We start from the raw sequence: 27,662 nt of genomic DNA, 5'->3' as shown, positions 1-27,662 counted from the left end.
AGCAAACTTCCTTGTGCATAGAGAATTTTTTTCTCTTAAATGGTTTTCTCAGGCTAAATTCCCAAGAATGGTGTCACTGGATCAACAGTTAGGCTATTTTTTTTCTTATCATTTAGAATTTTTATTTTGTTTAGGTGTCGATCTCTTTGAATACATTAAAAAGCAAAATAAATCCATTAACGTGTTTCTAGAAGTTCTTTATATTTAGTGTAGAACTCTTAGGAATCCCTTTTCAACTCAGAGTTGTCTGTGTTGTCAATTTTGTAGCCTAGGGGACTCTTTGGTGGGACAGCATTTAAAAAGAGCTCTTCAGGGTCACCTGGGTGGCTCATTTGGTTGAACTTCCAACTTCGGCTCAGGTCATGATCTCACAGCTCCATGAGTTTGAGCCCCGCGTCAGGCTCTGTGCCGACAGCTCAGAGCCTGGAGCCTGCTTTGGATTCTGTCTCCATCTCTCTCTCTCTGCCCCTCCCCCGCTGGCACGCTGTCTCTCAAAAATAAATTAAAACGTTTAGAAAACATTTAAGAAGAGCACTTCACTTTTGGGTCCAGGATTTCTTTCCAAGCTACTGAGATGCCATTTGTACACTTTCGATGGCGATACTTCCTCGATCTCATAAGGGGGCTTTGTGCACCTAAAAGCAATGACAATCCCATCACAAAACTGCCAGACGGCCAACAGCCATCACAGACAAAAGTATGCTAATTTCAGAAACATAAAAATGGGGGGGCGGGGAGGAGAATGTGTATCTTAGCGTCAGTGAAAGAAATACGCTTACCACTGCTGTGAGTGCCACCTCTTCAGATAGAATGGTCTTAAACTACATTCCCCAACATTCCCTGCAGGCCTGTGATGTAGTTTTGACCAATAAGATGCACTCCTGGAAGGCTTTGATTTGGAACTGAGGTGGGGAAACAGCTGGGCAGACTTTCTGCTGGCATGGATGACAGCAGAGGCTGTGTCTCTGAGGTTAATCAGACTAACTAAACAATGTTTCTGAGAGCTTTTGCCTAGAACTGCTTCTCTAGCTCTTCTAACATTTCTACAGAGGATGAATTTCTTCCTGCCCCCAACTAGTTAGAGTCCACCAGAGACCTTTTCTTTCCTCCTTCCTTGTTAGCAAACCCTGATTTTGTCTGGGGCAGCAATATGTGCCAGCTAGAAAGCTACATTTCCCAAGATCCCTCAGAGAGGGATAACCACATGACTACATCCTGACCAGTGAGATGTAAGTAGAAGTTGGTGCATAAAACTTTTGGGAAAATTCCTCAGGAAGGAAGGTGACCCCAGTGTTTCTCACAAGGTCATGTCCTGCAACTGGGGTTGTGTGTGTCAGTTCCTCAAAGTGGAGTTCTATTTTATTCTCGTTGTTAAGTGTAACCATAGGGCCCATATTCAAGGCACATACTCCTTTTGGCAAAATGAAAATCACACCCTGAATTGCATTAGAATTACGATGAGGCAACAAAGATTTGAAACCTTAGATCCCCTGCTGTATACTGATCATTCCACCCCACCCCCCCCCCCCCCAGGAAATGGAAAACGTCCTTTTGGCTCTGTACACAGGTTTGTACATGGTGTCATTTTACCTGAATCCCATTCAGCAAGCATAAGGAGTCACTAGGCATAAATTGGCCAGATGCTTCTGTAGATAATGTTAGTGCAAGAAACACTTGGCAAGCTAGAACCCAAATCTATAACCTTGCTCTTATTGTAGACAGAATTTTGATTACATGACCACTTATTTGGATTTTATTTTGTATTTGCAAGGTTTGCCGTTGAATACTAATTAATATTCATCTTATGGAAAGCTCGTATTGATAACTCAACAAATGCTCATTTTCTTCTTGTTTGCCCAACATCCTTTTTATGAAAAACTCAAAAGTTGATTTTGTTTCTCATGATGGTCCTATTAGTGTTTAAAAAAAAATTTTTAATGTTCATTTATTTTTGAGAGAGAAAGAGAGAGAGACAGAGACACAGACTCCAAAGCAGGCTCCAGTCTCTGTGCTGACAGCCCAGGCTTGAACTCACAAGCTATGAGATTATGACCTCAGCCAAAGTTGGATGCTCAACTGATTGAGCCACCCAAGCACCCCTCTTAGTGTTTTATTGGGATAATCCTAATTCGTGAAGCTTTAAGTTATTTTTTTAAGTAGGCTCCACCCCCAATGCAGAGCCCAATGTAGGGACTGAACTCACGACCCTGGGATCAAGACCTGAACTGAGATCCAGAGTTGGCCGTTCAACCAACTGAACCACCCAGGTGCCCCTGGAGCTTTAAATGATTATTATAAATTTCTTTGAAGATTAAGTGCTCTTTGCTTAATGTTCGTTTCAATGTGTCACAGTGGATATCAAATCTGAGTATCATCTTTCCTTACCCAAAACTGACTACATGCTTATACAAATGTATTTTGTAGCAAAGAAACATAAGTGGGAGGGCTGAATCAGTTGACCCATCTCCTTTTGCCAGTAACTTCTCTTCTCTGCTGCTTTGAAGGCAGATGTGAAGGCTGGAGGTCAGGCAGCCGTCCTGTGAAGGCTAAATGGCCCTTCTAACACTGAGCAGAAATACAAAGGGAGTCTGAATTCCTGAAATCATCATGAAGATACCATTTCAGCTCTTGATCACTCATCTTTGGACTTTTCCTTAGATGGGAAAAAATTTTTTTTGTCTAATTTGCTTAAGCACGGTTTTTGGAGTCCAAATTTCTTCAGCTAAATTCAGATTCGCATTGATTTAGAACTTAGTACCTCAGGGGTGCCTGGGTAGCTCAGTCGGTTGAGCGTCCGACTTCAGCTCAGGTCATGCATGATCTTGCAGTTCATGAGTTCAAGCCCTGCCTCGGTCTCTCTGCTGTCAGCATGGAGCCTGCTTCTGATCCTCTGTCTCCCTCTCTTTCTCTGCCCCTCCCCTGCTCATGCGCACATGCTCTCTCCCAAAAATAAACATTAAAAAATTTAGTACATAAAAAAAACATTTAAAAAAAAGTAGTAGCTGCCAGTTACAAAATCTACAGTTTTCGAATTGACTCGATAAAGAGGGTTGGGCTTGGGGCCATAATAGTAAAACTATGGCAGACTAGAAAGTTGTCAGCCTTAGTTATTTGGTGGTGAAACATTTGGTCAAACTGTTGCCCCTGGTACTTTACAAAGTCGGCTCTGTATGAACCAAAACTGTAGGATAGGGCCGTTAGGTTATTTTTAAAGTTATAGGTGCTTTTAACCTCTCTACGTAGAAGGATCTATCATCCAAGCAGATACAGGGGAGACAGAGAGCGATGGAAGGAAGCTACCCCCGCCCCTGCAGTGGCCGTTAACTGCCCTTGCACGGCCGTCTCGGGCTGGAAGAAGACTTTCCCAGATAAGCAAAAGCTGAGGGAGTTTATCACCACTGGAACTGACCTGCAAGATGTGCTAAAAGGGAGCCCTTCCAGGTGAAACAAAATGATGGTAAACAGCTACATGAAGCCATGTCAAAATATAAGATTCTCTGGTAAAGGTAAATACATGGGCAAATATAATAACCTGTACTACAGGACTTTGGGTGCAGGCAAGGTGATACCTGCAGTGGAAGACTGAGAAGGTAATTCTAGAATGGGGGAGATCTGTATTTGCTAGATGCTGAAGGAGAGGACATGTAGAAAGAACAACTGAAGAGGCAAATGATAGAGGGGCTCGCCATTGGATCGAGGCCTGGGGGAGGTGCTATGGGGTGGGAACCAGGGCACCTGTCAGAGGAGACCGTTGGCAAGGAAGTGGACCGTTCCTCCCTGGCCATGGCAAAAGGAGGTCAGAGAAAGGCAAGCTGACTTTCTACTGATGAGGGTGCTCCTGTAGCATAGGAGGAAATAACTTTTTCTCCTGAAAACTTGAATATTTGGAAGCTAAAACAGTAAGTGGCAAGTTACCCAGGCCTGGAGGTCATCCAGAGAAAGGGAGCAACGAAATGTGAGGTGGCAGTGAAGGCAGGGTGACATGGCTAGCCATAAGGTCCTGACTTGGCAGAGACATGACTGAGGTGACACCAAGTTTGGCTGGGAAAATGGGGTTGGCTTGAGGGGCTCCTGGAAGCCAAGCTGAAGACCGAATGACTTTGGCAGAAGGAGGAGAACTGAAAAAAACAGAGGCTGTACTCAGAAAAGAGGATTTCCAAGTTTAAATACTTGAGAATGAAAACTGAAACTTTGGTTGAGTGAAGAAGGCATTCTGGGTGTGATCAAACATGTGGGAGGCTGAATAAGAGTAGAGGTGGAAATTACTGAAATTGAAAGGAACAGTCTCATTTATTCCCCATCACATGCGTAGGAAACAGAACATGACAAAAGTACTAAGAGGTTAAGTAACCAGGCCAAAGTCATGCAGCAAGGAAATGGCAGAGTTGGGGCATTTAAGTGGCTCAGTCAAGTATCTCTGACTCTTGATCTCAGCTCAGGTCTTGATCTCACAGTCATGAGTTCAAGCCCCGCATTGGGCTCCACGCTGGGTGTGGAGTGTACCTAAAAAAAAAAAAAAAAAAGATGGCATGGGAGAAAAGATAGTGTCTCACAGGTGAGGGCAGGTTAAGGCAGAATTAAGCACAAAGTTAGTTTGAACAATGGAAAAGGAGTAAGGAAGGTTTCACCTGCATGAACCAGGTTCCTACATTTGGGATTTAATTTTTCTGTATCTCTTTTTCTGGGCCACTTTTAACAAAAGTGATTCTGTGGGGGTTATCAGTGTGTAGCACATGACAGTTTGCAGAGCACTTTCACTTCATCTCTCAGCGCCTTCACGACAGTCTCTGAGGGTAGCTACCATGATCATGCTCACTTTACTGAGAAGAAACAGAAGCTCAAAAACTGTGATTTGGCAATGATCACACAGGAAGTGACAGATAAAGGCATGCAGTCCAGATGTTGTGTTGAAAGTAGGATTTCCTACCCCCATCATCCCTCCAGTGTCAAAGAAATCTCTAGCTCCAGCACCTTTCCGCCTGAATTATCTGGGGCCAGAAGAAGTTCTGGGAAAATGAGGGGCCCTGCATGCCTGAAACCATATCTTTGGAGAGAACTATGGAGAATCTTATAAAATGGCAGAAATAAGAGGCATAGCCTGGACTTTCAAAGAACTTAACAATGGAGGAGAAAGAATTGTTTTTAAAATTACAATCCAGGGGCGCCTGGGTGGCTCGGTTGGTTAAGCTTCCGACTTCAACCCAGGTCATGATTTTGTGGTCTGTGAGTTCCAGCCCCATGTCAGGCTCTGTACTGACAGCTCAGAGCCTGGAGCCTGCTTCCGATTCTGTGTCTCCCTCTCTCTCTCTCTGCTCCTTCCCCACTCACACTCTGTCTCTGTCTCTCAAAAATGAATAAATGTTAAAAAAATATGTCTTTCAATTATAATCCAATATGCTAAATTCTATCCCATCCTGGCATGCACTGTACTGTGGGACCCCAAGGGAGGAGCAATTTCTGAAAGAGCCTCCTGATAGATCAGAAGGCAACTGAGTTAGGGCATAGCAGATGGGAACAGTGTTCCCAGAGGCACAGAAAGGAGCCTGTAGCCCCATTTTGTGGGAAAATTGGGTGACTGTTAAAAAGCCAGGTTACAGAGCCTTGTGTAGCAAGCTCAGAGCATCAGCCTAGTTACAGAGGGTGGTGGAGAATGGTATTGCAGAGTTTTGAACAGGGAAGTGATATGACTGGGTTTGTGTTCTAAACAATCTTTCCAAAGAGAAGCAAGACTGGACACAGAGGGGCGCCTGGGTGGCTCAGTCAAGCATCCGACTCTTAATTTCAGCTCAGGTCATTTCCTATTGTTGCTGTAACAAATGATGAGACACTCAATGGCTTAAAACAACACAAATATTTTACACTTAAAAAATTTTTAATGGTTATTTCTGAGAGAGAGAGAGAGAGAGAGAGAGAGAGCACAAGCAGGTGAGGGGCAGAGATAGAGGGAAACACAGAATCCAAAGCAGTCTCCAGGCTTTGAGCTGTCAGCACAGAGCCTGACATGGGGCACGAAACCACAGACCTGTGAGATCATGACCTGAGCTGAAGTCGGACGCTTGACTGAGCAGCTCAGGCGCCCCAAGAAATAAACTTTAAAAAAAAAAAAGACTGGATACAGAAAAATCAAATAGAAGGCTGTTCACAGTGGTACAGGTGAGGTGCTGGCTTGAGCCATGCAAAGAAAGCTAGAGAGGAGGAAGCCTATTTAAGAACATCCTTGTACATATATTTTTGAGCATGTGTGCTGTTGGGTTACTGAATCATAGAAGATGCACCTGTTCAGTAGATGCCGCCCAGCTGCTCTCCAAAAAGGCTGGCCAATTTATGCAGGCGAATTCTTTAGAGCACCCCAACATTTTCCATTCTCCCTCAGTCTTCCTATAATGCCATTTCACATATGTTGCTCCATGAAGTAGATCTGTAGATAGAGAAATGAAAAATCTTCATTTTAAGCACGTAATTTCCCATGTAACTGTGTGCCCGCTCTCCCGCTGTGCCCAAGCTCTTCGGCAGACTGAAAGGTATGTTTCTTGCTTGTTATTAGTCCCAGACCATAAATCTAGGGATGCAACTAATATTATCTCTCTCTACTGTTTTTCTGAATCAACTCAATTTCGATTCCTCACCTCATCTCTGCAGAGTTGGGAAATTCTACCTGAGTCATTCTTGCAGTTCCTGCCTCCCTGAGACCAAGAGTAGGTCTTGGAAGCTTCCACAGTGTCAGACATCTAAGGGAGCCCCATGTGGTCATCAGTTATCTGCAGTCTGTAAGTTGCCACTAAGTCTTTCTTCTGTGGGAAGCTGAGGAAACCTGCCAGACAGTTGGGACGCTTTGGGGAATTACCAGCTACTCAGCACTGCTAGGAAGGAAGGCCAGGGACCCACGGTGCTCTTCCTCCTCCCCTGCCAGGCTAAATACCTCCCCTGAAGTATTGAAGTAGTGAGGGCGTGAAGTACAGAGCTGGCCTCACTTTGGTGGGGTGTAGGGAGAAAGGGGAAAATACAAGAAGGAAAAATACAGCCTTGAGCCTATGGTGCCTAGAGAGATGAGCTGATGAGCTGCTGGGTGGGTTTATTAAAACTGATAGAATATCAGAGTAAAGTGATATTGGAGCTTATGATTTAAAAAATAATTTGAGGGGCACCTGGATGGTTCAGTCAGTTGAGCGTCTGACTTTTGGTTTCAGCTCAGTCATGATCTCCCATGGTTTCATGAGTTCGAGCTGCGTGTCAAGCTCTGCGCTGGAAGCTCAGAGCCTGCTTGGGATTCTGTCTCCCTCTCTTTCTGCACCTCCCCTGCTTGCCTCTCTCTCTCTCTCTCTCAAAAACAAACAAAGAATACATATTGGTGGGGCACCTGGGTGACTAGGTTGGTTAAGCATCCAATTCTTGATCTTAGCTCAGGTGTTGATCTCAGGGTCGTCCTTTCAAGTCCTGCGTGGGGCTCCACATGGGGCATGGCGCCTACTTAAAAAACATAGTAAATAATTATTAAAAAGAATAAATGTGCCCTGTTGGAGACCAAGGTCTCCTTAAGGAAGCCTTAGGACACAGACTAGGAAAAGAGACCCCAATATCTTCCTTTTGGTTGGAAAGAGGCACAAATGTCACCCACAGAGAAACCCAGCCACCTGGCCCCTGGGGCTTATGCAAGATGAACAGAAGGATTTGTCCATGAGAATCTTACTAAGTGAGCCCTTTCCAACCTCCCAAGGGGTATAAAGGGCCATCTTGAAGGATAGCTAGGGCTGTGGGTGTGGAAGGGTAGAGAGCAGGGCAACTGTTTCTCTGGAGTCCACCTAGCCCAGCCAATGAATAGGCTTTGTAGCAGGCCAGCATTTGAATTCTGGCCCTGCCATTTATCTGACATGTGATCATTCTGAACCTCACTTTACTTTCCTGAAAAATAGTCCCTGTTCATAGCAGCACTATTCACAATAGCCAAAAGGTGGAAACAACTCAAATGTCCATCGATGGACCAATGGATAAATAAAATGTGATCTATCCACATAAGGGATTATTATTCAGCCTTAAAAAGGAAGGAAATCCTGGGTGCCTGGGTGGCTCAGTCAGTTAAGTGCCTGACTCTTGATTTCAGTTCAGTCATGATTTCACAGTCATGAGATTGAGTCCCATGACGGGCTCTGGGCTGACAGCATAGAGCCTGCTTGGGATTCTCTCTTTCCCTTTCTCTCTCTCTGCCCCTCCCCCACATGGATGTGTTCTCGTTCTCTCTCTCTCTCTCTCTCTCTCTCTCTCTCTCTCTCTCCCTGTGTCTCAAAATAAATAAATGTTAAAAAAAAGGAAGGAAATCCTTTCACATGCTACAACATGAATGAGCCTTGAAGACACTATGCTAAGTGAAATAAACCAGTCACAAAAGGACAAATGATTCTTTTTATTTATATAAGGTATTTAGAGGAGTCAAATTCATAGAGGCAGAAAAATAGAATGGTGGTTGCCAGGGGCTGGGGGGAGAGGGTAATGTGACTTTGTGTTTAATGGGTGCAGAGTCTCAGTTGAGGAAGATGAAAAGAATTCTAAAGATGATGAGGGTGATGGTTGCACAAAATTGTGACTATACTTAATGCCCCTGAACTGTGCTCTTTAAAATGGTAAAGATGGTCAACTTTAAGTTATGTGTATTTTGCCACAATTTAAAAAAATTGCATGCCAGCTACGGAAGTAAAAGTACTCACATTAAAATAATAAGCGTCTAAGGGCACCCAGGTGGCTCAGTTGGTTAGGCAGAATCTTGATTTCAGCTCAAGTCATGATCTCACAGTGGTGAGATCTCACAGTGCTGGACAGTACAGAGCCTGCTTGGGATTCTCTCTCTCCCTTTCTCTCTGCCCCTCTCGTGCTCGCTCTTGCACTCTCTCTTGCTCTCTCAAAATAAATAAATAAACATTAAAAAAAAAATAAGCATCTAAATTCAATGACTCAAAACAGAGTCTGATTCCACACTGACATACAGTTCTTACTCCATCCCATAATTGTGGGGTGAGAAGGCTGAGAGACATCACATGTAACAATTCGTATATCCTTCTTGGTATTTAAAAGTATGCAAAATATTCTGGAACTTTAAAGTTTACAGAAAATTAACTTCAAGCCTATCATCTCATTTTATCCTTTCAGCATACTGAAATCATTTGAGATGTTGAGGTTAATGTAATATTCTATATAAGAAGAATACATTGCTTGTCATAAAATGGTATCTGTGATTCTTTGTCCCCAGAAATGGTTAAAATGGTAAGTTTTATGTAATTTTTTAATGAAACAAAAATAATAGCCTGCCTGGTTTATCTCTCCAGGAAGCTGGGGATGTTAGGAAGAGAGTAGATAGGAAAGCCCTGGAGAAGACCCTGTAGAGAAAAAAGAGTATTCCATTCTGGTAGCTCCAACTTCAAAAAGGGCTAGTGTATCCTTTGTGGGGCCTCATATCTGTTGCCTTGACCCTCACATTTTAAAAAAAATTGTATTTACTTATTTATTTATTGTTTGAGAGAGAGGGCACACACACTCAAGTGGGGGAGGGGCAGAGAGAAGGGGACAGAGGATCCGAAGTAGGCTCTGGGCTGACAGCAGAGAGCCCAATGTGGGGCTCAAACTCCTGAACCCATGAGATCATAACCTGAGCTGAAGTCCGACATTCAACCGACTGAGCCACCCAGGTGCCTCTCCCTTTTTTTTAAATTAAATAAACAACACCTCCTCTTTCTTCCTGGCAAGTTCTGGAAGGTCTCTGCTGCTTCCCTATGTCCCACCACCCCCCAGCTTTGGCCCTGTAGTCTCCATCTAGTGGCTGAGGCTTTTGAACATAGGTGACCCCAGCGACGGTTTCTGCTTTCTCTCTGCACCTCGCACTTGCTGAGCATCCCCCCCATCCCACCCAACATCTCCTACTTCCCCAGGCAGCTAGTGTTCCCTGGCACTCTCACATTCCTTATTGTTATTCTCTCACTGAGAAGGTCAAGAGGGTTAATTGATGTCAACATTATGAACTTTGTTCCTACTCTTAAAGATAATATTCATTAGCAGCTGTGTTTTGAAATTCGCATTGCCTCAACACCATTGTCTAGTGGTTTTCCACTCTTGCTGTGCATTACAATTACCTTGAGAGCTCTCAAAAACCACCCATACCCGGACACCCTCCCCAGCCTAATTAAATGAGGAGCACAGCGCAGTCATTATTCTCCAGCAGGCATAATTACATCTCCATGTCTCTGTATGCAGTGGGTCCCAGTCCTTGACATGCAAAAAGAATCAGCAGGAGAGCTTCGTCAATAACCAGCCCCATCCCTCCCACGCTGAGGAGGGCTTAACAATCATAGTATCTTTTTAAATTTTCAAGAAGTCATTTCTTCCTGTACTCTACTCCCATCTCCACCCCCATTCTTTCTAAAAGCCCATTTTTCTCAAGTCACCATTTCTCAAAATATACTCCACAGTGATACCAGGGGAGTTGCAGAGAATAGGGGAGTTAGTGACTGTGGTTGGCTGATAATGGCTCCCAAAGCTCCATCCAGTCCTAAACCCTGGAACCTGTGACTGTTATCTTATTTGCTTATTTGGAAATGGGGTCTTTACGATGTAATTAAGTGAAAAAACTGGAGATGAGGAAACTATCCTAGATTATCAGACTGGGCACCAAATGCCATCACAAGTGTTGTTGTAAGAGACAAGGGAAGATTGGACACACAGAAGAGGGGGCCATATGGAGATGGAGACAGAGATTGGAGTGATATGGTCACAAGCCAAGGCATGCTGGCCAACAGCTACCAGAAGCTGGAAGAGGCAAAGAATGGATTCTCCCCTAGGGCCTCTGCAGGGAGTGTAGCCCTGCCAACACCTTGACTTTGGACTTCTGGCCTTCAAAATGTGGGAGCATAAATTACTGTTGTTTTAAGACCCCCAGTGTGTGGTCATTCCTTATGGTGGCCCTAGGAAGCTGAGACAGTGACCAGATAAGTTTGTTCACTCATGGTTTATAGCTGAACCCCACAAAACATTTCCCATGCTAACAGGCATTGTTTCCCAAACACAGGCCCTGGACGAGTACTCCCCACAGAACACACCTCGTGCTAGGTCACACACTAGACAGCAGCTATGACCGAAAGTCACAGCATTGCAGTCTGTGCGTGTGCAAGACATTTATGCAAGACAGAGTTATAGACATACACATATACATCATGTATCTACCTTTTCAGAACCTACTATGCATTCATTTAATAAACTCATTCAATAAATGTTTTTGAGCACCTACTGACACATATGTCAGAAATTCTTCAAGCCGTTAAGGATACAGTGATTTAAAAAGCAAAAATCAGGGGCACCTGGGTGGCTCAGTCCGTTAAGCATCCAACTTCAGCTCAGGTCATGATCTCGTGGTTCGTGAGTTAGAGCCCCGCATTGGGCTCTGTGCTGACAGCTCTGACATCTGGAGCCTGCTTCAGATTCTATATCCCCCTCTCTCTCTGCCCCTCTCCTGTTCGTGCTCTGTCTCTGTCTCTCAAAGAGAAATAAACCTTTAAAAAAAGAGTGAAAATCAAACAAATAAATGAAAAGTGAAAATCATGTCTCTTGTGAAAAACATATTCTAATGGAACAATCAGTCAATAAACAAACAGCGGGTAGCAATTAATGCTATGAAGAACACAAAATGAGCTGAAAAGGTATAGAGGGTACGGCAGGTATCAGAGAAGGCCAAGCGTTTCGTTAGGTGATTACCTAAATTAATCACATTGTAATCCTCTCAACAACCATTTCATCCTTCTAATGTGTGGAAGGTATTACCTCCATTTTGCACATGAGGCAACTGAGGCTCAGAGAAGTGAAGTGATTTGCCCAGATCATCCAGCTATGAAAGGGGTTATATGGGGGGTCCTGGGTGGCTCAGTCGGTTAAACATCTGACTCGTGATCTCAGTTCATGTCATGATCTCACAGTTTGTGAGTTCAAGCCCTGCACTGGGCTACATGCTGACAGTGTGGAGCCTCCTTAGGATTACCTCTCTCTCTCTCAAAATAAAAAAATAAATAAAAAAGGGTGTTTGTATGGGATTGAAACCCAGGCCCACAGACACCACTAACTACATTTAAAGTCCATTTATTATTACCATGCTACATAGTTTCTGTGCTCAGTTGGACTCCCACTGAGATCTTCCAGAGCCAGACTTGGCTTTTCTATACCAGCGGAATGAATGGCCCCTAGGGTGAGAAGGCTGGAGATCAGATAGGCAAAGGGTACTTCTAGTCAGAGACTTGCCCTGCAGAAATTATGTCAGTCTATTTCTATGTTTAGAAGGTAGATATAAGGTACTGAAATTTCTTGCTTCCTACCCTGAGTCTTCTCACCTCTCCTTTCTGTCTCACCTGGGGCCCTCAGGGAAGAGCCATGGGATCCAGAAAAAGGGAGTTTCTGCAGTTTTTATTTAAGTGTATTTATTTTGGGAGAGAAAGAGCAGGGAGGGACACAGAGAGAGGGAGAGAGAGAATCCTAAGCAGGCTGTGCATTCACGACGAGTAGCCTGACACGGGGCTCAAACTCACAAACCCTGAGATTGTGACCTGAGTCAAGCTCAAGAGTCGAATGCTTAATAGACTGAGCAGCCCAAGTGCCCCGGAAAAAAGGAGTTTTTATGGCTTCGTGGCTCTGGGCTGCACTTCTGGGTCCTGGAGAGTGGGTAGGACTCAGGCAGAGACGAGCTAAATGTTGGAAAGTTGGGTTATGCTTGCAACAGCATGTGGTCCCGTTTGGCTAGGATATAGGATACCCAAAGCAGAGTGAAGAATCAGGTTGGGCAGGACGCTGAGGTCACATCATGGAACAGCCCTCTTTCTCTGGGCTGGTGTTTGCCAAAGCATGTCAGGCAGACGACTCGTATTTTGAGATAGTAATAGCAATGACGGAAAGTAAAAGCAATGTGAGAAAGTAAAGACTCCTTGTCAGTAAGTTGGAGCTCAAAGAGACTAAACAGATCTGTTTTTTTTAATGTTTATTTATTATTTATTTTTGAGAGAGAGAGAGAGAGAAAGAGAGAGAGAGTGCATGGGAGGGGCAGAGAGAGAGGGAGAGAGAGAATTCCAAGCAGGCTTCATGCTGCCAGCATAGAGCCTGACATGGGACTCAATCTCATGAACCGTGAGACCATGATCTGAGCCAAAACCAAGAGTCAGACGCTTAACCAATGGAGCCACCCAGACGCCCCTAAACAGATCTCTTTTATGCCAGACTTCCCTGACCCAACATGAAGGCAGAGGGCAAGCTGAGGCACCACCGTGGATGCTATCCTCATGGTGAAGGCAGACCAGAGACCTACCAGGGGCAGACTGGACTGGGGGTGGTCAATCAGTGCTGTGGATTCTGGCTCTGGATCACCTTCTCACCTCTCTGTGCCCCCCCCGTCACCCCCACTTCAGCTAATACGCTCCCTCCACCTCATTTCCCTGCAACCACCTACCCCCCGAACTTTCTCCCTTCTTCCGCCTCACCCCTCCCTCCTCTTCACCCCATCCTGGGCCTCCTCATATGCAAGTGCTTCTCCAGCTATACTATAAGCTACAGTAATTTATAGATAGTCTTGGTGGTTATGTAAAAGACCTCTATTCACTAACAAATATGCGAAAATCCATCTGAATTCCACAAAAGGTTTGTCTTAAGCCACCTTCCAAAAATATCTAGAATTTTTTAAAATATCATTTGCCTTTTTTTTTTTTTTAGACCCAGACAGGCTCAGCTTTGAGCTTTACCACACTGTTAGTTTCCATAGTAACAACCCCCTGTTGCAGACTCTGGTCCTTCATCTTCTGTCCTGGCCCCCAACTGTGGAATGCTGGAGGTGCACCCTTGTTCCAGGAAGGGGCCCTGCCTTGGTTTCTCCCCCCGTCCACACACTGACTCAGCCACTCTGGAACCTTGGCTGGGGATTTGGGTAATAAGCAGCACACCCCAACGCCAGGCCCTGCCAGGGGTGAGCTTCAGGCTCCCGTTCTCTTAAATTCACATAATGACCCCTTCAAACCTGAAGCAGTATAGAAGGGTGCTTAAAAGTGTGTACTTTGAAGCCAGACTGCTTGGTTTGAAATTCAGGCTCTGTCACCTATTAGTTGTTTAGCCATGGGCAACTTATTTGAGTCTATTTGCTCATTAAAAAAAAAAATTTTTTTAATTTTTTTAACATTTATTTTTGAGACACAGAGAGAGAGACAGAATGTGAGCAGTGGAGGGGCAGAGAGAGAGGAAGGCACAGAATCCGAAGCAGGCTCCAGGCTGTGAGCTGTCAGCACAGAGCCTGACATGGGGTTCGAACTCACTGGCCAAGAGATCATGACCTGAGGTGAAGTGGGACACTTAACCGACTGAGCCACCCGGGCGCCCCCCAAAATTTTTTTAACATTTATATATTTTTGAGAAAGAAAGAGAGAAAGCGCTCATGCCCAAGTGGAGGAGGGGCAGGGAGGATCCCCACTATGAGCACAGAGCCCAATGAGGGGCTCAAATGCAGGAACTGTGAGATAATGACCTGAGCCCAAAGCAATGGTCTGCTGCCCAACTGAGCCACCCAGGTTCCCCATTCTCATTTTTAAAATAGGAATATATGGGGTTTCTGAATGGCTCTATCGGTTAAGCATCCAACTTCAGCTTAGGTGATGATCTCACGGTGTGTGAGTTCAAGCCCTGCGTTGGGCTCTGTGCTGAGAGCTTGGAGCCTGGAGCCTACTTCAGATTCTGTCTCCCTCTCTCTCTGCCTCTCCCCTACTTGTGCTCTGTCTCTCAAAAAAATGAATAAACATAAAAAAATAAAATAGCAATATAAATAAGGGTGCCTGGGTGGCTCAGTCGGTTAAGCATCCCAGTCTCAATCTCAGTATCGGAAGTTCAAGACCCACATTGGGCTCTGCACTGGGAGTGAAGCCTACTTAAAAAAAAAAAAAAGGAATATAAATAAAACCTATGTCAAAGACTTGTTATGAGGATATGTATGCATAAAGGTGCTTCAAATAGCACCTGGCACATAGTGCTACCTAAGCTTTACTGGTTAATACTGTTGTTGCTGCTGGCCGTCTGTCTCATCATCGACAGGTATTTTGGCTAACTCAGGACTTAATGTGGTATTCTGTGATGAGAAACTTATGGGTAACACAGCCAGTTTGGTGTCCCCTCAAGCTCCTTTAAAGTCCCTCCCCCCAGAAGCAAGGGCGAACTTCTAGGCCAGTGCATTCTGCACCCACAGCTCCGAGTACACAGCCCCCACTCTCAGCCAGGCTCTTCATCTGGAAGGGACCTCCCGCCCCACTGCCCATGAAGACTTGGGCACTGCATTCAAACGGGCACCCACGCCCCACAGTCAAAGGCATCAGCACTCTGACCAATTCTGCAAGGCAGGGGCAAGGCTTCAGCCTTCCAGGCTGAGGTGTGAGGGACCTCAATGCAAATGAAGCTTCCCCCATGGGTGTGCCCAGTCCTGGGAGCATGTCAGCAGCCACAGGGAGGAGGGTAGCTAACAACTCATATATGGCACTAACCATGTGCCAGGCATTGTTCTCAGGGCCTTTACACATACAGCAGGTCACCTTTTCTCATCCAGAGAGGAAGCCGGAGCACAGAGAAGTGAAATAAACAACCTGTGCAAGCTCATACAGCTAGGAATGGCAGAGCCAGGAATCCGAGCCAGTGTGGTCCACAGCCCACGTGCTCACCAGCACTGCCACACAGCCCCACATGGGGCCAGCTCAGCTTTGACCATCGAGCACCAATGCCTGTGCCTTTGTGTGTGATTTAGTGCCCGGTTGGAGAGATATGGGGTCAACACTAACAGGAGGCAGGTTCTGGACCTGCATAGGACCTGTGGACAAAGCCCCCAAGACCAACGCCACACCTTGTTGGGATTTCAGGAAATTTATTTGGCTAGTTGAGGAATTTCCCAGAAGGCTCAAGAGTCCAGGCAGGTAAAGTCTAGACAGGATCAGGCCCATCATCAAGGGGCTTTGTGCAGGGTCCCAGGAGGGCAGCATAAAGCACACCTGGGGACACTCCAAGGTAAAGACCCAGGGAGGGACACTAGTCAGCAGGGTTTGCTCAGTGGACTACCTTTGGGGAGGGCACCATGGTTTCCAGGGTGTACCTTTTCCTACTCCTGAGAGCCCAGCAGCAGCCAAAAGCTCTAGCCCAGACTGTTCTTCAGGGAGAGAAGCCTTCCTGGCAGTGGCCTCACCCGCTTTTTTTTTTTTTTAAGCTTATTTATTTATTTATTTATTTATTTTTGAGACAGAGAGGGTGTGAGTGGGGAAGGGGCCAGTGTCTTCGGACACAGAATCCGAAGCAGGCTCCAGGCTCTGAGCTGTCAGCACAGAGCCCCGACGTGGGGCTCGAACTCACAAACCACGAGATCACGACCTGAGCCGAAGTCAGACGCTTAACTGACAGAGCCACCCAGGCGCCCTGTCCCTCCCCTTTTTTTAAAGTTCATTTATTTATTTTGAGAGAGAGAGAGCACAAACAGGAGAGGAACAGAGAGAGAGAGGGAAAGAGAGAGAATCTTATGGATGGCTTTTTAATCACTCAGCTAATACATCAATATGGTCTCTGTGTAAAACATTACAGAATAAAGCCAACATAGTCCTTTTTGAACATCACCCTTGATCCCTGTCCCTCTAACCTTAAAAGGTATAATAGATTATAGTGTAATGGATAAGAGCATGTCTCTGCCATTTGCTGGCTGTGTGGCTTTGAGCAAGTTCCTTAAACTTTGTGTTTCTGTCGTCTGTAAAGTGGGGATGATAGGAGTAATAATGCCATAATTACTGCATCACTATGACCATCAAAGAAATTCATCCCAATAAAGCTCTTAGAACAGAGCCTGGCACATAGTTAAGTAATCAATAAATGTCAGCTGTTTTTTTTTTAACGTTTATTTATTTATTTATTTATTTATTTAATATTTTATTTATTTATTTATTTATTTTAACGTTTATTTATTTTTGAGACAGAGAGACAGACCATGAACAGGGGAAGAGCAGAGAGAGAGGGAGACACAGAATCGGAAGCAGGCTCCAGGCTCTGAGCCATCAGCCCAGAGCCCGACGAGGGGCCCGAACTCATGGACCGTGAGATCGCGAGATGGTGACCTGAGCTGAAGTCGGACGCCTGACCGACTGAGCCACCCAGGCGCCCCAATGTTTATTTATTTTTGAAGGAGAGAGAGAAGGAGACAGAGCATGAGTGGGCAAGGGGAAGAGACAAGCAGGTTCCAGGCTCTGAGCTGTCAGCACAGAGCCCGATGCAGAGCTCAAACTCACAGACCCAAGAACATGATCTGAGACAAAGTCGGACACTTAACTGACTGAGCCACCCAAGTGCCCCTGCATGCTATTCTTATTATCCTGTTTGACCTTCCTCTGTGGGCCAACCCAAGGGAATGCGATGGCCAGATGTTGGGCCTGCCGATGACTTTGTTCTAAGGGGTAGCCCAGCTCACCAATGCAGAGGGACATCCCTCAAGTGTTCACTATGGGAGCAACTGGGATTCAAGAATCTATCAAGAACAGGCTTCCATAATTGGATGTGTGTGCATTAGCAATGTTGCCACCTGTCCGTCTGGAGAATGTGGACAGTCCTGAGCTGTGATGGAGGCCCAGGTACAGGGCTGGATGGAAACAGATGCATGCTGACCCCATGTGTGACCCCAGGGCTGGTCTGCAAATGGGATGGGACTTCTGGGAGCAACACAGACTCTTCTGGGGGCCATCGCAAAAGGTGTCCTGCACTTAGCAGATTTTTGTTTGGTCATCTAGGTCTCTCATCTTGAAGGTTCTGACATTTCTTCTCCCTGGTCAGTGAGGAGGAACAGGGCGAGAATTGGGAGGTAGTGAGCTTTACCGAAATCTCACTCTAGGTCACAAGCACCACTGGGTGAGCACCTGCCCTCACACAAGACACCTGGTTGGGACCGTGTGGTGACTAAAGTGTGGCTCTTAGAAGAACTGGCCCTAGGGGCACGTGGGTAGCTCAGTTGGTTAAGCGTCTGATTTCGACTCAGGTCATGATCTCATGGTTCATGGGTTCAAGCCCTGCGTCGGGCTCTGTGCTGACAGCTCCGAGCCTGGAGCCTGCTTTGGATTCTGTGTCTCCCTCTCTCTCTGCCCTTCCCCTGCTCATACTCTGTTTCTGTCTCTCTCAAAAATAAGTAAACAAAAAAGTTTTTTGAAGCGATCATGTGTATGAAAGTAAAGGCTTGCTGAATGGAAGCTATTTTCAAGGGACAAGATGATAGGAAGATCAGTGAACTACCACTCTCCAGCCCTCTCTACCCTCCTCTCTCACACATAACTACTTTTTCAGCCAAACTGCCCCTGGCCTGACAGTCCTTTCCTTATGTCCTTGCCTTGGCACCTTCTGTTCCCACCACTTGAGTTGCCTTGACAGATGGCAGCAATGTCCTCTTGCCCTGGTCCCAAAAAGAATGAGTGCCCCACAGCTTGGGAAATCACCCGCACGGGCCTGGACTGCCTGCGCCGCAGTCTATGGCCCCAACACTTAGAATGGCCTTGCCTTCCAGTAGGGCTTAGAGCTGCAGGAAGCAGCTGGGGAAGAGGGGCAGAGAGGGGGGCAGTCCCCAATGCCTGGGCCTTACTATGACTTAAGCTCTTCTTCTCTGGGGAGAAGGGCCAGCAGAAGGAATCCCAAAGTCCCAGCACTGTCTGGGGCAGACCCAGACCCCTTCCTGGGGCTAGGACTCTTGTTGATTTCGTGTAACAAAGCCCCTGTCACAACCTAGGCCACTGCCTGAGCCTCACAGGAAGCTTGGGCCTCCCTGAGCCTGTTCCCCTGACAGCCAGGGGCTTTTGGAACAGGGACCCCAGGGGACATTGTGAGATCTACGAAAGAGGCAGCAGATGCTGAGAGGAAAGGGGAGGAAATGGCCCCCTTCCCTGGTCAGCCCAACAGAGAGCTGTATAGAGGCCCTCCTTCCTGTGAGGGACTGGGCCCAGAGCACAGACTTTTGAGCCTCCCATCTCCCCAAACCACAGCCCAGAGGTGTGAAAAAAAAGAAAAAAAACAGGGGGATGGGTGGCAGAGAAGAGACAGGTGCACATTTCACACCTTGACCACAGGTGGGGCCCAGAGCAGCTTCACTCTGACTAACTTCCTCCTCAAGCTTCCCCAACTGGCTGCTTGGGAGGGCAGAAGCAGGGGGCACATGTACCAGAACTCTGAGGGCAGACCACTGGCTAGGTGGCTCTCCCCAAGGGCCGGGCCTGCCTCTGACCTGGTCTGGGGCTGCTTGGGACCCAGATTAGAGCATCAGACAAGGGTTTGGTTAGGCACCATGACAAAGGCACTTCCAAGGCATCTGAGCTGAGAAAGACAGCGGGATCCTGCCCTGAACCTGCCATTCTGAGACCCCGGAAGGGCCGACCTAGAAAGTAACCAAAATGAGGAGGAAACCAGTGCTCCCCGGGCACCTACCCTGGGCCATGCACCTACACGTATTGTATGCAGTCCACACAGCAACCCCAGCCCACGTGTACTATGTTTCTCCCTACTTTTCAGATGAGGAAACTGAGGCAGAGGAGTGAAGTGATTTGCCTGAGATTGCACAGCACGGAAGCCAGAGGACTAGGCAAGGGGCAGGCTTTCTGGAGGCCAAGACCACACCTGCATGCCCCAAAAGGTGGGCACGCTCTATCCCGGGGCTCACCTGACAGGAAAGTCTCCCAGTCACTATGTTTGTAGTGAATATCCCTCTCACTCCGCATTCTCCTACTATGTGCTGGGTCCTGGAAGGGACCTTCCCACCATATCTGGGCCACACGGGAGCAGTGACAGCAGCCGGCCCCACAGCCCAGAATGGCTTATGAGGATACGGCCCAGCTCAGAAAAGCTCCCTGCACCCTTTCAGAACTCCTGCCCAACCCTCTCTCATTTCTCCTCACCAGCAACCTGGGAAGGTGGGGAGCATTGTCCCCATGTGACCAATGGGGACTAGGGCACAGGAGGGGGACCAGGGATCCCTAGACTTTGACATTTCACATGGCCCAGTGGCACTCCAACATCTATTTGGAGGCCCCACATTTGGATTGTCCACTTCGGTCAACACAAGATTCTTCTAAATCTATCAGCTTATATTCACCATCATTTCATAAAGAAAAGATCCTTTTAATACCAAAAAGGGGATGAAGGACATAATTGCAGAATACAAGACCCTCCTTGAAATTGAATAGACAGAAGGGCGCCTGGGTGTCCCAGTCGGTTAAGCGTCCGACTCTTGATTTCGGCTCAGGTCATGATCTCATGGTTCGTGAGTTCGAGCCCCATGTGGGGCTTTGTGCTGACAGCACAGAGACTGCTTGGGATTCTCTCTCCCCTTCTCTCTGTTCCTCCCCCACTTAAGCGCGCGCGCTCTCTCTCAAAATAAACATTAAAAAAAAAACCCAAATTGAACAGAGGTTTTTATTATCCTCACTTCTTTCACGTGCAGAAACCCAGGGAATGGAAACTCTTCTTGACCAGCGGCCAGAAACCGTGGTGCCAGCTCCTACCCATCTTCCCCACCCTGCCAACTCCTACCCATCGTAACTGCCGAGGCTCCTGCAGTCGCCAGTCCTGTCCACTTGCACTGCTCCTGATGTCCTGCAGGCCCTCACCTCCCTCTGGCCTGCACCTTGCAGTTTGACAAGCTGTTTAGAGCAAGGATAGTTGCAGCTCCTGCGCACAGAAGGTGGAGAAGGGGCTCGCTGCCTTGCCAGTATGTGTCTTGTCAAGAAGTTTGAAGTGAATTCCAAGCCTGAGCCTGGAGGCTCTGGCGAAGCACTCTGAAAACCAGACCCCAGAGGACTGGTTCTGCCTCTCTCCGTCTCTGTCTCTGTGCCTCTCCTTCTCGTCTGGGTGGGAGAGAGGGAGAGAAGAGACTACCTAGCAGAGGCAAGGCGAGTTAGGGGCTGCCTTTCCCGGCTGATAAGGAGAACAGGGTAATAGGGAAAGGAGGAGAGGGCAGAGGGCAGAGGGCTGGGAGTGGGGAGAAACTGTTGTAGCACACCACCATAAAGGGCCTGATTTGCTCTACAAATGCTATTTACAGCTTTTCCTTGAAATTGAGAGGGTCCACATACTCTTCCCCAACCCTCTTCTTCCTGTTACCCCAGGAGCAACTGCTCTCATGAATTTGTAGTGTCTCCAGTCCCTAATTTTTTGTTTTGTTTTGTTTTCTAATTTTTACTTTTTGTTAAGATTTTATTTTGGGGCGGGGGCGCCTGGGAGGCTCAGTTGTTTGAGCGTCCGACTCTTGTTTTTGGCTCAGGTCACGATCTCATAAGTTGTGGGTTCGAGCCCCATGTCAGGGTCTATGCTAGCAGCATGGGGCCTGCTTGGGATTCTCTGTCTCCCTCTCTGTCTGCCCCTCTCCCACTCATGCTCTCTCTCTCTCTCAAAAGTAAATAAATGAACATTTAAAACAAAGATTTTTTTTTTTTTAGTAATCTCTACACCCAACGTGGGGCTTAAACTCACAACCCTGAGATCAAGAGTTGCATGTTCCACCGACTGAGGCAGCCAGGTGCCCCTCCAGTCCCTGTTTTAAACTTCTAGAACAAATAGCTGTATCGAAAACAATATGGTCTTGCTTTGTGTGTGTGGTTTTCAGAATTTACATATATGGCGTGAAACTCCACATGATAATTCTGTAACTTGCCTCTTCCACCATGTGGTCATTGGATTTTCCAGCTCCAGCCATGTCAAAATATATAGGTTAACTTCATTTGTTTTTATCTGCATGAATAGATTATACTTTATCATAGTTTATCAGAGATCATCCACTTAAAAAAGCAGAAGGCAGTGGGATGAGCAGTAAAAAGAGAGACAGCTGTGGGTTCAATCCCAGCTCCCACCCTCACTTGCAGTGTCTGGTGAAGCCCCTTCCCCTTTCTGGATTAGCCATGGGGAATCACTCCCCACCCCCACCTCACAAGGGATTTGTGTGGTTTGAATGAGGCAGTGTCAGAGAAAGTACCTAAAGCACTGTCTAGCACATACCAAGTTCATTACTAGTAGTTCCCTTTCCTCATCCCCTGTTGAGTATCAGGAGGGGCAATAGTGGAGGACTTGTAGTGTGAAGGCTTTCTTCAAAATATTTTAGTTTGGGGAGCCTGGGTGGCTCAGTCGCTTAAGTGTCCGACTTCGGCTCAGGTCATGATCTCACAGTCATGATCTCACCGCTCATGAGTTCGAGCCCCACGTCGGGGTCTTTGCTGTCAGCACAGAGTCCACTTCAGATCCTCTGTCCCCTCCTCTCTCTCTGCCCATCCCCCACTAGGGCTGTCTCTCTCTCTCTCAAAAATAAATAAACATTTTAAATAAATATTTTAGTTTTTAAAGAAGGTTAATCTTTTTGACAGACCTAAGACATTTAGCAATGCAATCTGCAATTATGCAAAGATCCACTCCAGCCCAGGACAGGTGAGCACGGGTGCCAGGGTATTGAGCACTGACTCCACCAGTGCAGAAGTTCTTGCCCCTGGCAGCAGGGCTGCCCTCCACCTCGTAGACACTCTGCTTCTCCAGATGCCCCACCTCAAAGGACCTTTCCCTAAGCCCCAGCCTTTCTGGTCCCCAGTTTGTGGCCGGGTCCCCCCGCAGCAGCGTTCCCAGGGGAACGGGCCAGAATAGGAGTTCCTGTGGCCTCGGTTCTAAGGACTGGCATAGACAAGCCCATGGAAGAGGCTGCCGCCAACAATCATGTGAAACCCTCACTTCCTCCGTGTAGTGCAGGTTCCCGACCACAATCACCAAAGCAGAGGGGCAGGCAGCACACAGCCCTGCAGGCAGAGCATCAGCCCAGCAATGGTCCTTGAGGTAAGTGCTGCTGCCCAGCCGGCGAGCACAGGAGCTCGGAGTGGAGGGTCCGGGAGACCGGGGGAAACGTCAGGGCTGGCTCATGAGCCAGGGCCACCAGAGGGCTGGGTGAGTAGTAGGTAGATGATGCAGGGATTGCAGAAGGAGCCCTGGGACAGGGAATTGGGAACCCACCTCGGCCAGGGACTTGTGTATGACCACAGGTGCGACCCCTCCCCTGTCTGGCTTCCGGGCCTCATCTGCAAAATGATCCCCGCCGCCATTGGCTTCCAAGGCTCCCTTTGGCTCTGACTTGGAACTTACCCTTCCATGCGGGACTGAACTGGCACTGAGAAGGCTGGCAGCTCTGGGGTCATGTGTAGGGTAATGGGGTATGGAATATTTCTACCCAAGCTTGGTGGGAGAGCCCCCAGGGGGTGGCAGGTGGCATCCCTGAAGAGGAAGGGAAGAACAGGAACAGAAAGCATGTGACAGGGTCAGGGGGAGGACTTCAGTGATTTGTGGAGGGGCCCCATGAGAGGCAGGAAGTTGGGATCCCTAGACAAGGGCTAAGGAGGGAAGTGGGGGGCCAGTGACTGACCCGGAGAGGGGACTGCAGGGAGGTGCAGGGGGAGGCAGGTAGTAGCACCAGGCGTGGCAGGGAAACAGAAGGGCAAGCCAAGCCGTGAAGACAGAGCAAGGAAAGGGGGCAGGGAGGGCTCCTGGCACAGGGGTGGGAGGGAAGGCTTCCTCTGGCCCACAATCCCTGGTCTAATGGGATGGCCCACACAGGTGAGAGAGAAGCGGTGGTTGATGTGGGAAGTTACCACTCCAGCTCCCGGGCTGGGCACGGAGTTTAATAGGCGAGGGCTTAGACAAAAGACAGGAACTGGGGCCTGCCCGAAAGAGGAGCTACTCCAGGAAACGCTCAAAGGAGTGACTGTAAGGCCACAGTCCCTTGTCTCCTTCCCTCCCTCTGCAGATGAGTGAACACCAGGTGTTCGACGCCTCTGAGCTTGCCTTCCTCCTGGAAAACTGTAGCTCTTCCTATGATTACGCAGAAAACGAGAGTGACTCCTGCTGTGCCTCCCCGCCCTGCCCGCAGGACTACAGCCTGAACTTCGACCGGGCCTTCCTGCCGGCCCTGTACAGCCTCCTCTTCGTGTTGGGGCTGCTGGGCAATGGCGCAGTGGCGGCTGTGCTGTTGAGCCAGCGGGCGGCCCTGAGCAGCACCGACACCTTCCTGCTCCACCTGGCTGTGGCCGACGCACTGCTGGTGCTGACCCTGCCCCTCTGGGCAGTGGACGCAGCTGTCCAGTGGGTCTTCGGATCTGGCCTCTGTAAAGTGGCAGGCGCCCTCTTCAACATCAACTTCTACGCGGGGGCCCTCCTGCTGGCCTGCATCAGCTTTGACCGCTACCTGAGCATAGTGCATGCCACCCAGCTGTACCGCCGGGGGCCCACCGCCCGCGTGGCCCTCACCTGTGTGGTCGTCTGGGGACTCTGTCTGTTCTTTGCCATCCCAGACTTCATCTTCCTGTCGGCCCGCCGTGACGAGCGCCTCAATGCCACCCACTGTCAGTACAACTTCCCGCAGGTGGGCCGCACAGCTCTGCGGGTGCTGCAGCTGGTTGCTGGTTTCCTGCTGCCCTTGCTGGTCATGGCCTACTGCTATGCCCGCATCCTGGCTGTGCTGCTGGTCTCCAGGGGCCAGCGGCGGCTGCGGGCCATGCGGCTGGTTGTGGTGGTGGTGGTGGCCTTCGCCCTCTGCTGGACCCCCTACCACCTGGTGGTGATGGTGGACACCCTCATGGACCTGGAGGCCTTGTCCCGCAACTGTGGCCGAGAAAGCCGTGTGGATGTGGCCAAGTCAGTCACCTCGGGCCTGGGCTATATGCACTGCTGCCTCAACCCACTGCTCTATGCCTTCGTGGGGGTCAAGTTCCGAGAGCGCATGTGGATGTTACTTACGCGCCTGGGCCGCCCTGACCTGAGAGGGCACCAGCCGTCGTCTTTCCGCCGGGATTCATCCTGGTCTGAGACCACAGAGGCCTCCTACTCGGGCTTGTGAGGCTGGATGGGTGCTCCTTTTGCCACGCAGCCTGACTGCCCCCACGTTCCAGGCTCCTCCGGGTTCCTCCCTCCCTTCCCTGTAGCCTCATTCCCCACACACACTCCCGAGATTCCCTGGTGGCCCCGGCATCACCTGGTCTCCCAGGGAGGCACCCCCCTGGCTCTGGGGGCTATGCCACTGCTGCTCCTTAGCTGCCAAGCCCCGTTGCCACTTCAGAGGTGGCTGCCTTGGGGCCCTTATTGCCTTGGCTGCTAGGAGCCTCACTGCCCTCCTTATTTAGTAACTAGACCTTGGCCTTCCCCATGTTCACAGAGCAGGAAGCCAGCAGCATAGAAGCTGTCCCTAAAGGGTCTTGACCCAGGCCTCCAACTCAGCAGCGACTGTAGCTGCGGTCCCCAAGGCCTCCGTATTTGCTCATGTTTATGTCTAAAATTCTGCTTAAAACTTTTCAATAAATGAGATCATCAGGACCAGGGTGTGTTAGTAGTGCATCATTTATATCCAGCCCTGCCCAGGCTCTGGGGATGCATTTCCTATTCTCTTTGCCTGGCCCCGGATCTACGCCAACCAATGTTGCTTGTGTTAACGTCTATGTGGAGCCCCCTCTCTGCCCTCTTGGGTACTCCTGTCATTCACAGGGAAGCACTCAGGTAGATGGGTGCAGGCTAACAGTTCACTGGACTGGCTGGACACCACTTAGGCATAATTTGGGGAAGGGCCTTCGGACATGAATAAGACACGGTCCCTGTGCTCCAGAAGTTTAGGCCAGCAGGGAAGACATGGGGAAGAGTAACAATACGAAACAGTCTATGCCACAAGGCAAATGAGTTGTCCCTAGACCGTGAACCCGGGTCTCAGAGCCCTGTGGCTGGAGCCATTTGGGAAGGCTTCCGGAAGACAGAAATGAGAAGACCCCAAAAGGCAAGTGGGGTCTCCAAAGACAGAGAGAAGCAAAGACAGCATTTCTGGGTAGAAGGGAAGGCAATAGCAAAACCGCAATGCTTCCTAGTACCGCAAGTGGCCCCAGAGTTAAGGGTTCGGGTGAGGGAAGGGTTGAAAATACTCAAGGTTGGTTTGGGATCAAGTGATGGTATCAGAGAGCCTAGCCAAAGGCTGTATGTAGCTTTATACAGGGAAGAGGAGATGCGGGCTTTTTCTTGGATAGTGACATGGGGCTGGACGAAAAGCACCAAGGTTGGAGGACTTGAGGACAGTCATTTGCACATAAGCCACCCAGAGGCACGGGTGGGCAATCGCTGAGGTGGATGTGAGTACAGGAAATGACCAGGGCTCCCCAGAAGGGTAGGTGGCAAGCCTACAGAGTTAGGACCCTCGAGGGTGGAACAGCTGCACTGTCAGTTCCCCCTAATTAAGCCACCAATGTGCCACGATCCAGTTTCGCTCATCAGCTGGGCCTTTGCTGAGACTGCAGACCTGGATGGAAGCGGGATCAGCAGGGAGGGACCCTGGGATTTAGCCAGGGAAGCTCATGTCACCCTGCACACGCACCCAGTCCCTTAGATGTGTGGTTAGCCTTGAGTGCGCGCATCCGCAAAATGAAGGAAGGATGGAAGGAAGGAAAAGGACAGAACACATCCTGCCCATAAAAAATATCAGTGATGCTAGACTAATAAAGATGTTTGTGGGGGTCTGACGGATGGGTCCCAGAGGTGTCCACCCTCAAATCCCCAGAACTTGTATGTTACCTTACATGACAAAAAGGTTGCTAATAAGCTGACCTTATAAAAAGTAGATTCTCTTGGATCATCTATGTGGGCCCCATGTCATCACAAGGGTCCTTCAAAGTGAAAAAAAGGAAGAAGGGGAGGGAGGGAGAGGGAGACAGAGAGAGAGAAATGTTGTTGGCTTGGAGGATGGAAGGGGGGGGCACAAACCAAACAACACAGGTGCCCTCTAGAAGTTGGAAAAGACAAGGAAATGGATCCCCAAACCCCAGTGCCTCCAGAGAGAAACCAAGCCCTGCCCACACCTGGATTTCGGTCCAGTGAGGTTGGCACCAGATTTTTTTTAATGTTTATTTATTTTTGAGAGAGACAGAGCATGGGCAAGGTGGGGTGGGGGCAGAGAGAGAGGGAGACATAGAATCCGAACCAGGCTCCAGGCTCTGAGCTGTCAGCACAGAGCCCAACACGGGACTCAAACTCACAGACCACAAGATCATGACCTGAGCCAAAGTCGGACGCTTAACTGACTGAGCCTGGGGTACCTGAGTATCCCAAGCACCAGATTTATGACCTCCAGAGCTGTAAGAGAATACATTTGTGTTGTCTGAAGTCACTAAGCTTGTGGTCATTTGCCATGGCAGCAATAGGAAATGAATGCAATCTTGGCCCCAGTCTGTACCCTGGATGCCTCCCAGGAGTGGGAGGGCTGCTGAAGTGCTTACGGGCAGTCACAAAAGTCATAGAGAAAAACCAGAATGGAGAGTGCTCTTCCAGACACACTGTGGAGAGCTTCATATGTCCAGGGTCTTGGACAAAAGACCTGACAGTTTGTTCTGTGCTGTCAGGCTGTCAATGAATAGACTCGGTTAACAAGTGAATTGCAGAAAACAGTTTATTTATTTTTCTAATCTTATGAACAGCTACACTGGCTTACATGGCTTTATTCAACATCAAGAACAACTCAATTCATGAGACATGTTTGTCTCTTATTTCTAAGTAGGTATAACAGGTTCCACCTGCCAGCAGCCCGGGTTTTGGAGGGCCACCTTTGAATCTGGTTCACTTCCCAGCGC

General features: G+C 48.4%; 1 protein-coding gene across 2 annotated transcripts; it reads left to right on the top strand.

The window, feature by feature from the left end:
- Positions 1 to 22,737: 22,737 nt before the first annotated feature.
- Positions 22,738 to 25,371, top strand: CXCR3 (C-X-C motif chemokine receptor 3). Of its 2 annotated transcripts, none has more exons than XM_042974384.1 (2): positions 22,738 to 22,851; positions 23,936 to 25,371. In XM_042974384.1, exons 1-2 carry the CDS (start codon positions 22,840 to 22,842, stop codon positions 24,899 to 24,901), a joined length of 978 nt encoding a protein of 325 aa, XP_042830318.1. In that variant the 5' UTR covers positions 22,738 to 22,839; the 3' UTR covers positions 24,902 to 25,371. The 2 variants fall into 2 exon arrangements, with proteins under 2 accessions (XP_042830318.1, XP_042830317.1); XM_042974383.1 differs by having other exon boundaries at positions 23,813 to 25,371.
- Positions 25,372 to 27,662: the final 2,291 nt, after the last annotated feature.

The sequence above is a fragment of the Panthera tigris genome, chromosome X, assembly GCF_018350195.1.
Source record: "Panthera tigris isolate Pti1 chromosome X, P.tigris_Pti1_mat1.1, whole genome shotgun sequence".
Classification (NCBI taxonomy): domain Eukaryota; kingdom Metazoa; phylum Chordata; class Mammalia; order Carnivora; family Felidae; genus Panthera; species Panthera tigris.
This window is presented reverse-complemented; position numbering and strand designations above follow the sequence as displayed.